The following is a 12673-nucleotide window of genomic DNA, read 5'->3' as shown; positions in this document are numbered from 1 at the left end:
CTGGGACAAAAAAATGTTAATAATTTCATTTTGTTTCAATGTATATTATTCTAGAAACATTTCCATATGCTCTAGATCCCTTTTAAAGCACAAATAAACTTCAAATCATAATAAAATACTCAATATGCAACAGTTGTAACTCATGAAAACATGGTAATTTAATTACACGTATAAGCAAAATTACTGTTCTCTATTATGTTTTACTAAAGTAAACCCTTTAAATGAAAATATTAGGTATCACATATCATATTCTTTCTTTCATTAAAATTCAATAATGAATGCTAAATAGTAGGGTAATGAAGTCTACATAAGGATCAAACCCTTTAAAAAAACAATAAGGATAAACACATTAGTACACAATAACAAGGAAACAATCAATAATTACCACTTTACGGATATGATTAACACTGTTCCTTTCCAGAAAATTACATGTCAGCAAGTGCAGTTTCAGCTGGATAGCTTCCACAAATGAAAGCAAACATATGCCCTCTCATACTTAACTTTTCTAATTTCTTCTTAGGTTTAAAACTTCAGAAAATGTTCTAACTAAACGTCAATTCTACTTAAAGGGCCCACAATAAATGACCTACCATATTTAGTGATGGTTGAAATTTAGATATGAACTCTAGTTCACTGGTTTTCAAATCCCTTCCTCTTTAGAGAACCAGCATGTACAGAACAGATAAACAGGAAGCTCTTCTGTGGGGCTGGGGGAGGTGGGGCTGGGGGGGAGAGAGTGGAGTTGTAGGAGCTTATATGAGAGGCTTGAGATTGGGCATATTTTCAGACCCCTTATTGCATTCTTTGCCTCCCAACAATCTCAAGCCTTCGGGGCCAGTTGCTTCTTTCTGTCATCAATGTGCAGATTTTACTTTAAAAAACTACTGGAAGAATTTTTTATTGGAGTTCACAGAAAACCTACTAGAGGATAGTCAACAAACACTAAATATTTTTTCTAGGGCTAAGCACACAGTGCTAAGCAAAGGGATATAATAACAGCAGAAACTTCATCCTTATTTTTCAGTTGCTCAAATTCTACTGGGAAAAGGGGAGCAAGGGTGTAGAAGAGTCACATAAACAACCAAATGTCATAGCAGCGTAAGCAGAGAGCACAGGGAAGCACCTGTCCCCTCCAGTTAGGGGGCGTGGGAGGTGGCTTGAGCAGTGCAATCAGGAAGGGCTTCACAGAGGGGCAATGTCTAGGTTGGGGGGGAAGTGGAAGAAACAGGGTGTAGGCAGAGGCAAAGCATACCTATGTGCCTAGGGTAATTTTTTTGGGGGGGTGGGGGCCAAGGGGGAGCAGCCCATTGTAGTTAGAGAGGCAAGTGCCCGAGGGGAGTAATGAAGGCAACAATAGGCTGAGGTCAGATTTATAAAGGTTATGTTGGCCAAATGGAAAAGTCAACTTTTAAGACCTAAGGAACAGGGGAGGTTTAGAGAAGGGCTGTGTGACACGAGATCTTGTCTCTATTGAGGGTGGAAGTGCAGAACTGGCAGAAGAAGTCAGATGCTGAAGCTATGAAGGCCAGTTCAGAGGGACATCTCGAAGTCTGTTTTCTGCCTGCTTATTGTCCTGCCAGACCCAAAGCAACACGGCCAAACGAAACCACAAATCTTTCCTTCTTACAGGTCGGTTCAAGTTCCCCCGTTTGGGTGTCTCCTCTCTAAGGGAGAAGCTCCACAGGGCAGGGGTCGAGGAGCTTTTGTTCCCAGGTAATCTCAAGGCAAAGAACAGTGCCCAGCGTGCGGTGGGAGTGCAATCAACCCCGAGGGAAGAGATGCGTGACTTCTCCCCGGTGGTGCCTGTGCTTTGTGGGCCTCGCTGCCCTAGCTGGCCATCACCATCCCAGCACTCCTCTTTGCTCAAGCTGTTGGGCCGAAAACACAGACCAGCGAGGGCCTTCCTGCTGAGAGCGCCACTCAGACGTGCCCTTTGCAAATGCCTCCACCGCTCAACAGATGAATAAGGTGGTTCTTCCTGTGACCGAGTTCTTTCCCAGGAAAATATTCTCAGGAAGAATGTTAACGAGGAGGGAAAAAACGCTTTATCAGCCCAGCCATTTTCTCATTTTACAATCTACTTAAGTCCTGATGTTTATGATGTCCTTTTTTCCTAATTAATAAAATATAGGTTTCGTTATTCATACAGTAATTTTTTCATAATGTAGATATTTAGAGTTACGTATTTAGAACAAAGTACACCTTTGCTTTCCTCATAATTTAAAGTGATGCTTATACATGAGTTGCTTGTTAGGTAGTCTATTTTAATATTGTAAGAATAGATCGATCTAGACACAAATGGTAGAGGAGGGGTGGGATTAGAGAGCAACCAAAGGACTTCTATGCATGCATATTAGCATAACCAATGGACACAGACACTGGGGTGGTGGGGGCTTGCTCGGGCTGGGAAGGGATGGGGGAGGGAGTCAACTGGAGAAAAAGGAGACATATAAAACTTTAGACAATAAAAAAATATGCCGAAACCGGTTTGGCTCAGTGGATAGAGCATCGGCTTGTGGACTGAAAGGTCCCGGGTTCGATTCAGGTTAAGGGCATGTGCCTTGGTTGCGGGCACATCTCCGGGGGGGGGGGGGGGTGCAAGAGGTGGCTGATCGATGTTTCTCTCTAATCGATGTTTCTAACTCTCTAGATCTCTCTCTTCCTCTCTGTAAAAAAAATCAATAAAATATATTTTAAAAAATAAAAAATAAAAAAATATATTGTACAGGGGTGGACAAAAGAAGGCCTACAATTGTATATGAAACACTGAGTTAATAAAGCTCTTGTAATAATCTTAACTTACTTTTGCCCACCCCTGTATATTCGTTCTCTGTTTTTGGCTCCCAAACATTTATTTTCTCCACTCTTCTGATAGGGCATCAGTTTGCTGTTCAGTAATTATTCATACTTCCTTATCCCTGGTCCTCACAGGATACTGAAATCGAATTCTCCCGAAGACTGCTTCTATCACACCCTGTTTCATTCCCCAAGATCCCCAAGGAACCACATGTAACGGATACTGCCAATTGACCTCTTTCTCCTGTGACTTTGTTTTTTGACAAGAGTATAAAAATAGTGCATGTTTATTAACTCTAGGTTGTCCCAGAGTGATTGTCAAACCAGAGAGATGCTCTATGGCAACTTGAGACTGTTAGTTCCAACCTGTTCTTCAGCCTTCTCTCTCATTCTGTGGTGTCACTATGTCCTATAAAATTCACTTTCTGCTCCACATAGCCATCGGTTTCTGTGGTAATACAGATAATAATATGTGGGATATTCATACACACTATTTCCTGCACGTATCATCTTCTCTTACAATGTCTTGTTTTGCATTTGCCAATTTCCAATATTATTTGCTGCGGTTGCTCTTTTTATTTTTTAATATATTTTTATTGATTTCAGAGAGAAAGGGAGAGGGAAAGAGAGATAGAAACATCAATGATGAGAAAGAATCATTGATTGGCTGCCTCCTGCACGCCCCACACTGGGGATCAAGCCTGCAACTTGGGCCTGTGCCCTGACTGGGAATCTAACCATGACCTCTTGGTTCATAGGTCGATGCAACCACTTGAGCTACACTGGCCAGGCTGCTTTGGTTACTCTTATTCTACAATGCTGTTTTCCAAAATTTGTTCTGGGAAGTAATATTTGTAACTCAGTGTTGGAAAATGTTACATGAAAAAGGAGAAGGGTGGTTATAGTTAAATAAGTATGGAAAAATAATACATTTCAATTTGTTTGTTTTTTCTGTGCATTGTGAATTTCTAAGTAAAATTACAGGATGTAGCTTTTTCTGACTTATTTTTAGTATGTTACAGGCAGGTTTGTCCTGCCATATCTAAAGAAATCAGTGGTGTGTAGAACATATTCCAGATGCTGCTGTTACTGTCCAATGAGGACTTGCAATTCCCTTGAGCTCATAATAGAGCAATGCTATTTATTTTACTTATCTTTCATACTGATCATTCCTACTTAGTATTCATCTGATCTCTATCCTGTCCGTTTGCAGTGCTTCTGTTGTTTGCATTTCTTATACAGACTTTGAAAATTTTGTGCTTTGACTTTTTCCCCAGTAGTATTAGATATTTTAACTGAGCTAGGGTGTTTAAAGTTTCTGAATATGTCCTTGAAGTAAAAGTTTATTATAGGTACTTAATTTCCTATTGTTCTTATGACAGGCTTAAAGTTTCATTGGCATTCCTGATTATTGTTCAGTGTTTATAATTGTAGGCACATAACACAACTCAGTGGTACTTCCTCTTCTATTTTTGCAATATAAATTCAGGAATTTTGAGTTTATAACAATGGGGGCCTACCGGTATATACTTCTGGTGATGATTTATATAATATGCATATATATAAAAATAAATATGTGTACAAAATTAAATCACTGTTACAAGTGAAAAAAGTATCCTAACTAAACATGATGCATATTTAGTAGAAACCATTTAGTTGTTTCTCTTTGTACACCTAATTTTTCTATTTGAGCTCCGATATATTTCAGCTCACCTCCACATAAATGATGAAGAAAGTTAAAACTAAGGTCACCCTAAGTATGCCATGTGAAAAACAATGAGAACACCCAGGCAGTAGATACTCAAAGACAAGTATTCCAAAAGCAGAAATCTGTTAACTAAAATAAAACCAGGTAATTTTAAGTATGACATTTTAAAAGCATGATTCCCTGGCTTAATGCTCAGAAAAGTCTAAACCAAACTGGACAAGTAAAATTATTGGGGGCTGGCAAAAGAGAGGAGGGTCTCTTCGTCACTGAGAAGGTGACAAAGTTCGTAATGAAGAACAGACTTTGAGATGTAAGCAGGGCAGAAGAGAGAGAACTCATGGACATGGCCCACAGTGTGGTGATGGCCGGGGAGGGGCAGGTGGAGGTGGAAGAGGACACAGAGGGGATAAATGATGATGGAGAAAATGAAGGCTGTAAAGAGGAAAAACAGGGGAACACAGAAGTCACCAATAACACTTTGAAAAGCTCCATGGTGGAATAAAATCTAAAGAGAGAAAATGTTAAGATTGTGCGGGCTGTTTTATTATGGCGAAGAATCTGAGAGACAGGACAATGTTAAAGCGGTTTTTCTTGTTGAACACTTATTGCTCTGCTTAATCTGTGTAAAGGAGCATCAAAATACATGAAATACCACCCCAGGTAAGATCCACTCTTCCTCCAGCTGGAACGCTGGGGCCAACACACATCGGAGTGACGTGCTTGCAACTGAAATCCATGGCTGCATTTCCTTGACCTGAGCTCTTAACAGTCAACATCACAGGTGAGGCCCGCGTTCAAAGCCTTTCAAGAAAATCTGTGTTCTTTATCTATCAACAAAAGGCAGCTAAGTAAAAACTCCTGCTTTGCACCGAGCTGCAGATACGGAGTTAACTCACCCAGGAAGAGCACCGAAGCACTCCGTGCTGGGCCACTGGCCTGCAGGACCCTCCCTGGAAAGCTGAGCATCTCACTCGCCTCCTCAGTTTCTTAAATACGGTACTCTTTATACTTTACTTGCCGAGCTTTTTTCATTTTAAAACTTTTTTATTAAGCTGACATTAAACAAATGTTAAAGAAAAAAAAATCACCCATAAGCCTGCCACTGCACTAAACCTCTTTATTTTATCCACAGACACATATCATTTGTAGTGATAATCACACTATATATGTAACATAACGGAGCCAGGCTTTTTAAAGGCAATGCGTACCATTTCTGACATGTTCTGCCAAACTTTCCCAGTGTGCTCATTTAAATGAGTGCATATTATGTAAAATTCAGTGTATGCTAGAGGTCCATAAGAATAAGAATGTTCAGTGGGTACCCCCTAAATATATACTCCCCAGAGCTTATTTTATCCTAAAATTGTAACTTTAAGACACTCAGTAATTCCCATCTGTGTGCCACTTTTTATTACCTCTTCTCCAGACAGATAGTAGGCCGAGAGTAGTCCACCAACAAAGCGTATATTAACTTCAAAAACAGAAACTTCAGCATTCTGTAGAAACAAAATAAAGGAGGTGCATATATAAACAACAGTATACAATTGAGAAAAATACTGTGAGAAATGCACTAATCTTTTAAATTTTATTCAAATCATATATGCTTGCTCAGATATATATAAAAGCCTAAGTGACGATTATGACCGAACAACCATTCCACTAGCTGCTATGACATACACTGACTACCAGGGAACAGAGGCTCAACACAGGAGCTTCCCCCTAGTGGTCAGTGCACTCTCACAACCAACCTCCTATGGCCCCTCCCCCCAGCCAGCCAACCTTCTGCGCGCGCGCCCTCCCCCGCCCCCCTTCCCCCCAGGCTGGCCTGCTAATCTCCCAGGGTCCCTCCCACAGACCAGCTGGCCTCCAATAGGCCTGGATTACTGACCAGGCTGAGGGACCTAACCCATGCATAAATTCATGCACTGAGACTTTAGTTTATATATAATAGGGGGAAATCCTCTCAAAATACATATAATAATTTTGACTCAAAATCTCAATTATAAAAAACTAGAGGCCCAGTGCACAAAACTTGTGCACTTGAGCAGGGGGCCTTCAGCCTGGCCTGTGCCTTCACACAGTCCAGGAGCCCTCAGGGGATGTCTGACTGCCCACTACTGCATCTGTGTTCACCAGCAGTGAGCCCGGCTTCTGGATGAGTGGTGCTCCCCCTAATGGAGCACACTGACCATCATAGGCAACTCCTGTGTTGAGCATCTGCCCCCTGGTGGTCAGTGTACATCAGAGTGACTGGTTGTTTCACTGTTTGGTTGATTTGCCTATTAGCCTTTTATTATATAGGATTATGATATATTATTTCCTCCCTCTATTCAATAGCATTTACAATGCTCAGTGTTCTCTATTTGTGCAGATGCACTAGGGCCAGGTCATTCTGTTGTTCTATTCTGTGTTCTCTTTTATTCATTAGATTTTTCTTCCTGCAAGGCCATTTGGACTCACACTTTGCCTGGCAATTCACCATTATTCTAGTATCCTTCTCGCACCATGTTAAAGTAGCACAGCGAGAATGCAAAATAGATTTTAGGCTGGTGGACCTGGGTCTAGTGCTGCTTCCCAACTGTCTGCCTGCAGTCTAGAAGGGTCAGCCCCTGAGAAGAAATTTAATCTTTGCATGAAGGAGATGATAATCATATGTATGCTGCTGAAATTGCTCTTGTTTATATTAATAGCAGCTTGTTGTTGTTGTTGTTGTTATTATTATTATTATTATTATTATTATTTACACTACACCAGATTCTGTGCTAATCTCTTTGCATGGACTATGTCTTTTAAGCCTTACACCAGCCCTCTGAAGTAACTGCTATCTTTATGTCCATTTTACAAATGGAGATACTGAGATTTATAATGGTCACTCTGACTCTCAGGTCAGACAACTAATAAGTAATTGAATCAGGGTTTGAACTCGAGTACTAAATTCTTGGTCCAGGGCTCTGCTACCAATATCACCTAACATGATAATGCACCAAGTCTCTTTATTAATAGTCATTTCATTGTGGCAACAGTCATTATTGCCAATACTTTCATTATTTTATGATACTTGACTACTAAATGGATTTGTCTTACATTCTGTTACTAGATAATTTAATAAAACTAACCTATGATAGATGCATGATACACTCTAAGCTTTAGTTAGCTTCTTTTTGTATTCTCTTGGCCTACTCAGTAATTGTTCACTTCTGTCTAATATCAACATCAAACCATTTACAGATAATGATGGGGCAGAAGAGCCAATTGTAATATTCGGCGTAAATATCTGGCAGATAAACTTAGTCAAAATCATCTAAGATTTTATTTCCTTTCACAAAGATTTATTAACCAACTTCTATGTTCTAAGAATATGGGAATGAAGACTGACAGGTCCTCAAACTCATGAAGTCTGAATGATAATGGGAAGAAACAGTTCCAGAGGAAAAAAGGAGGTATATTTTCATTTAATTCCCAAATGATCTCTGAAAAGGTATAAGGACCTAACAATTAAAGCTAAGTAACTGTTTAAGTTAAAATTTTTTCCCCAAAAAATTTCCTGCAAAAAGATTATGAAAACTACTCAGGAGAAAGAATTATTGGGCCAGCGTTAAGCAAACATATCATAAAGCAATCTGTGATGAGTTGTTTAGCTGTATTTCATAATTTGTAACATATGTCGAATATAATTTGATTAAAAGTACCCTGTATAGGTGCAATTTATCCAAGGTATATGACCCTGAGTGAATTTATGTAAATATGCGTAAAAGTTTTAGTATTCCACAAAATTATTGATAAGAAAAAGGAAATCCATTAATTTGTTTTGGATCACACAGGTATATTTTGTATGTCTAAGGGTCATAATCTATATATATAAAAGCCTAAGCGACTGTTTGACGGGTAGCTATGATGCACACTGACCACCAGGGGGCTCAATGCATAGGCATGGAAACATGAAACAGAGGGAAGAGGGAAAGGGGGAGGGCGGGAAGAGATTAATCAAGGATCTTATATGCATACTAGAGGCCTGGTGCATGGATTTGTGCACCAGTGGGGTCTGTTGGCTGGCCTGTGCCCTCTCTTAATCCGGGACCCCTTGGAGGATGTTGGGCTGCTGGTGTCTAATAATAAAACCTAATGACTCTAAATCCTCAAATTGTATCACTTTCAATTTGTAATTGTGTTCTTCAGTTTTAAACCTGAGAACAGTCCTCCATATTTCTGTCTATTGAAGCCTGTTACGATGATTTCTATATTCTTACTCTGGTTATTGGCTCATTAGACATGTCTTCTCTCTTCCTCCTATAAAAATTTTAGATAATTAGGACCTTTATAGAGACATCTGATAAGAATTATTGCGACTGAGCCATTTCAAACATGACCAGAAATATATCTTAAACTACGTATCAATCACCTATTGGTTACAGTTGTTCAACTAGTTATTGGTTCAGCCATGTATTCTAGAACTCTATTTATCCTGCTCTACATGTAAGATATCGAAGTAACCTTGCAAAGTGCCATGCTCAATCAAAGTCAATAGCTTTGTGTTTTGAATTTCATGGGCCTAACAGTCTAGTGAGCCTGTGTAAGAAGCAAATCTGGCTGTGAGTGAATCCATGCCCTTCCCAGTGATTGCTCTGTCCTTGTCTTTATAAATCTGGCTCAGGAAGGTCACATCACCATTAGTAGCACTCAACAGTCATCATATCTTCCTCCTTTTGAAAACCTGGATTACATTTGAATTCCCAACATATAATTTTTTTTCTCCTTTTTTTCTCAAAATGAAATATAAATTATTTAGAAATCTTAATTTCCACTTTCTGGGCTACCCTACATTTTGGGTCAGAAGACTGAAATTTTGACACATCACTCTTTACAGATTCTCAGGTGAAAAGGATCAAGAAGATAACGATTCGCCCACTGCAACAAATTGGTTGACCATATTGTTGAGCAGACGATAGAAATACTACCTAAGCCTCAGAAAGACCTGGGACTGAAGACTGGATTGGAAGCTAGCTGAAATGTGAGCTCCTAGGCAAGTAACTTCTTCTCTCTGAATCTTGGTTTTCTCATTTGCACAGGGAACAGAGCACTCTTTAAAGGCACTATAGTCTGTGAGTGGGAGGCACTGTGTGCGATGCCTGGAGCAGGTCAAGCACTCAATAGTGAGCTGCTGCCATTATGTCTGTACAGCAGCTCAGCCTAAATGACCTTCCACAGAGATTGCTGGAAAAACCGGGAACTCCAAAATCATAATATTCTAAATTCTAGACCGCAAACTGATACATCTCTAACCCTCCAGGGAGTCATATTTCTTGGTTAAAAAAACACACACACCCTCTTTTGAAATATAGAATTCTGACCAAACTTCCTCTTGGGCTTGATATCATTTATATGACATCTGGATTTCCAAAAGTAAATTTCTACAACCTGAAGTTTTTAGGCCATTTTTATAAGCTTCTAAATCCATTTTCCATTAAAACAATCTTATTAAATTTAAATAAATATGTACCTCCTGTTAATATTCAGGTAGTGTCTTTTAAGATGTTCTAATTTTTTTCCCAGTCACTCACCCTAATGACAGAAGAGGAGCTGGGGCAGAGGAAGGACAGAATGTGAAAGGAGGGCAAACCCTAACCAGCCTGTGACATGGAAATCTTGTGTGACTTATCCTAACAAGGAAGGCGAACTCTGCCATCTCTTTCATGCATGTCTGCTTTCTAGGAATCTGCCCTATGTATCCCATGGCCTTTAGCACACATCATATGTGAGTTTCAGCTTGACATGTAGATCCTGTCTTCTGTTTAAATTGCTAATATCACAGCTGATGAGCAAGGGGAAGGTGGGCATTTTTGGCGAAAGACATAGTCACACAAAAAATCAGGATGAGAGTCACTGCTCTTTCATTTTGACTTTCTTCTACCAACAGCCTTTGAATCGAAGAGCACACTTAACCAGATTCATATGGAAACTTTAATAAAATAAATGGCATAACTCAGTTTACACCTAAAAACAACAGGTGAGTCTTAGAAACCACAATAAAATGAGGCCTCAGTACTAATCTCTCAAATTGTCTTGGGTGTCTTAGATTGATCATTTCCACCTTAAGCGTTTACCCCTTTCCCTATTATTTCTGTCCTTTGATTTACTCTACATCTATGAAATGGACAAAGCTTTCTAAAATGAAAAAAAAAATTTAAGTCAATAAATAATTTTTCGTACCTCCCTCCCCCAAATCCTTAACATTATGCTGCATTTCTCTACTGGGAAAGGTTTTCTGCAATTCAACTGACCATGATGAGCTCATGAGCATGAAGAACCTGAGCTGGGCAAGAGGGAAAGGGACTATTTCAAAACAAGTGCAGGAAAGACCAACTTCTCCCCGCTAAACAACTCAAAGAAATTCATTAGGTTGTGCTTTTTAAAACCAATCTTATCTAATAAAAGAGTAATATGCAGATTGACCATCACTCCAACACACAAGATGGCTGCCCCCCTGTGGTCAAAGATCCTTCTCCCATGTGGACACAAGATGGCCACCACATGATGGCCAGCAGGGAAGGGCAGTTGGGAAGGACCAGGCCTACAAGGGAGGGCAGTTGGGGACAACCGATCAGGCCTAAATGGGCAGTCAGACATCTCTCAAGGGGTCCCAGACTGGAGAGGGTGCAGGCTGGGCTGAGGGACATCCCCACCCACGTGCACGAATTTGGTGCACTGGGCCTTTGGTTTCTCTATAAAATGATCTATTTTAATAGATCTCAATAAATGATGTAACTAGTTTGACCATTACACTAACACATATAGAACAATCCAGCCAGTTTCCTTTTGTTTGAGGAACTATAGAGGCAAAAGTTTCCCTATAGGACAGATATATTGCTGCTTTGCACTTTCAAACCTTATAATTATCTAGAATCAAACTTGTACCAGCATTCTCCATAGTTATTATCCCATGATTCCACACAGCTTGACATCCAATTGATTACATTAAATTGAAAAAGAACTTTTATTTTCAAAAATATGTTAATTCTACTTTTAGTGTTCAATACTAATTCTGAGAGACGTTTTTCAAAGATAATTATCTCTCTCTCTCTTTTTAAAGGGGAATAATTCTCGGAGAGTACTCATTTGCTAGCTATTCTTCCAAACTCCCTGTCAGCTTTCTACACAATGAACTATAAGTCTGGGTTTCACAGCCTGTTCCCATATGTAAGAGGCAAGCAGACTGCCCGACTACAAATCAGTGCAATAACTATGTTTAATAACAACGGCTCGACTACCATCTGATATTAACTCTGTGCAATAATAACTGTCCCACTACAATCCAAAGCAGCAACGGTATTTAATAATAATTTTCCACTACTAACAGGTATTATAACTATGCTTTACCTTACTGAAAAACATGGTAGAAACAACATGAGACTCTTCAAAGCCACTAATTAAAGACAGGTAACTGCCTATAAGCCTTGCTTATGCTTAGGCTTACCATACACCTTTATTTATAAAGGGTACACTTGAGGATTAAGAATATGTATAAAACTCCTTTAACAGATCAGATTGCAATATTAAACAGTGTAACTTAGTGAAACATATGTTCTAGTGGCTTTTAATTTCGTATTTAAGTAACCTGATAAACCCTTTACAGTGAACAGAATGTTAAATACACAAAGACAGAAGATTATGTTAACAGGTTGGCTTTACCAGGTACGGTAGGTCCAGAAGGGCCTCAAGTAGCAGTCCCATCCATCACTAATAAGGGTCAGAGAACTGCTCAATATCCTCTTAAAAAGCCAAAACCATCCCTCTAGGCAAGCACTGATGAAAATTCAGATGGAAAATACTGAATAACCCCACGCAACGGGACAGTAAACTTAGTTATGTAAGGCTGCTCTAAGACAGACGACCCATAGAGTCAGACTGAGGCAAAACTCCCTTCTTTCAGGCTGTATGGCCTGGAGCTCTGGTGCTCAACAGGCATCCGAGAAAACCCAAAATCACTTCCTGAGGTCCATTTACATCCTTCAGAGAGCAAGCCCTACAACTTATTTCCCTGCAAAGCAGGGTGGCACTCAGCAGACTAGATAAGAGAACAGTTTGGAACTTTAAAAAATAAAACCACTTTGGCCACAAGTATCTCTGTTATCTAAAACATATGGTGTTCCTTACAATCAAAGGTACAATGCA

General features: G+C 39.6%; 1 protein-coding gene across 1 annotated transcript in view; it reads right to left on the bottom strand.

The window, feature by feature from the left end:
- The window catches only part of MAN1A1 (mannosidase alpha class 1A member 1), a 143636-nt gene that overhangs the window by 83420 nt on the left and 47543 nt on the right, over positions 1-12673 (bottom strand). Inside the window, exon 5 of the mRNA XM_084889940.1 lies at positions 5920-6000. Coding sequence (XP_084746066.1) covers positions 5920-6000 — 81 coding nt within the window. The remainder of the gene's footprint in view (positions 1-5919; positions 6001-12673) is intronic.

The sequence above is a fragment of the Pipistrellus hanaki genome (assembly GCF_964339955.1).
Source record: "Pipistrellus hanaki genome assembly, chromosome: 7".
Lineage (NCBI taxonomy): Eukaryota > Metazoa > Chordata > Mammalia > Chiroptera > Vespertilionidae > Pipistrellus > Pipistrellus hanaki.
The sequence above is the reverse complement of the archived record's forward strand: the minus strand, read 5'-3'. Positions and strand labels throughout refer to the sequence as shown.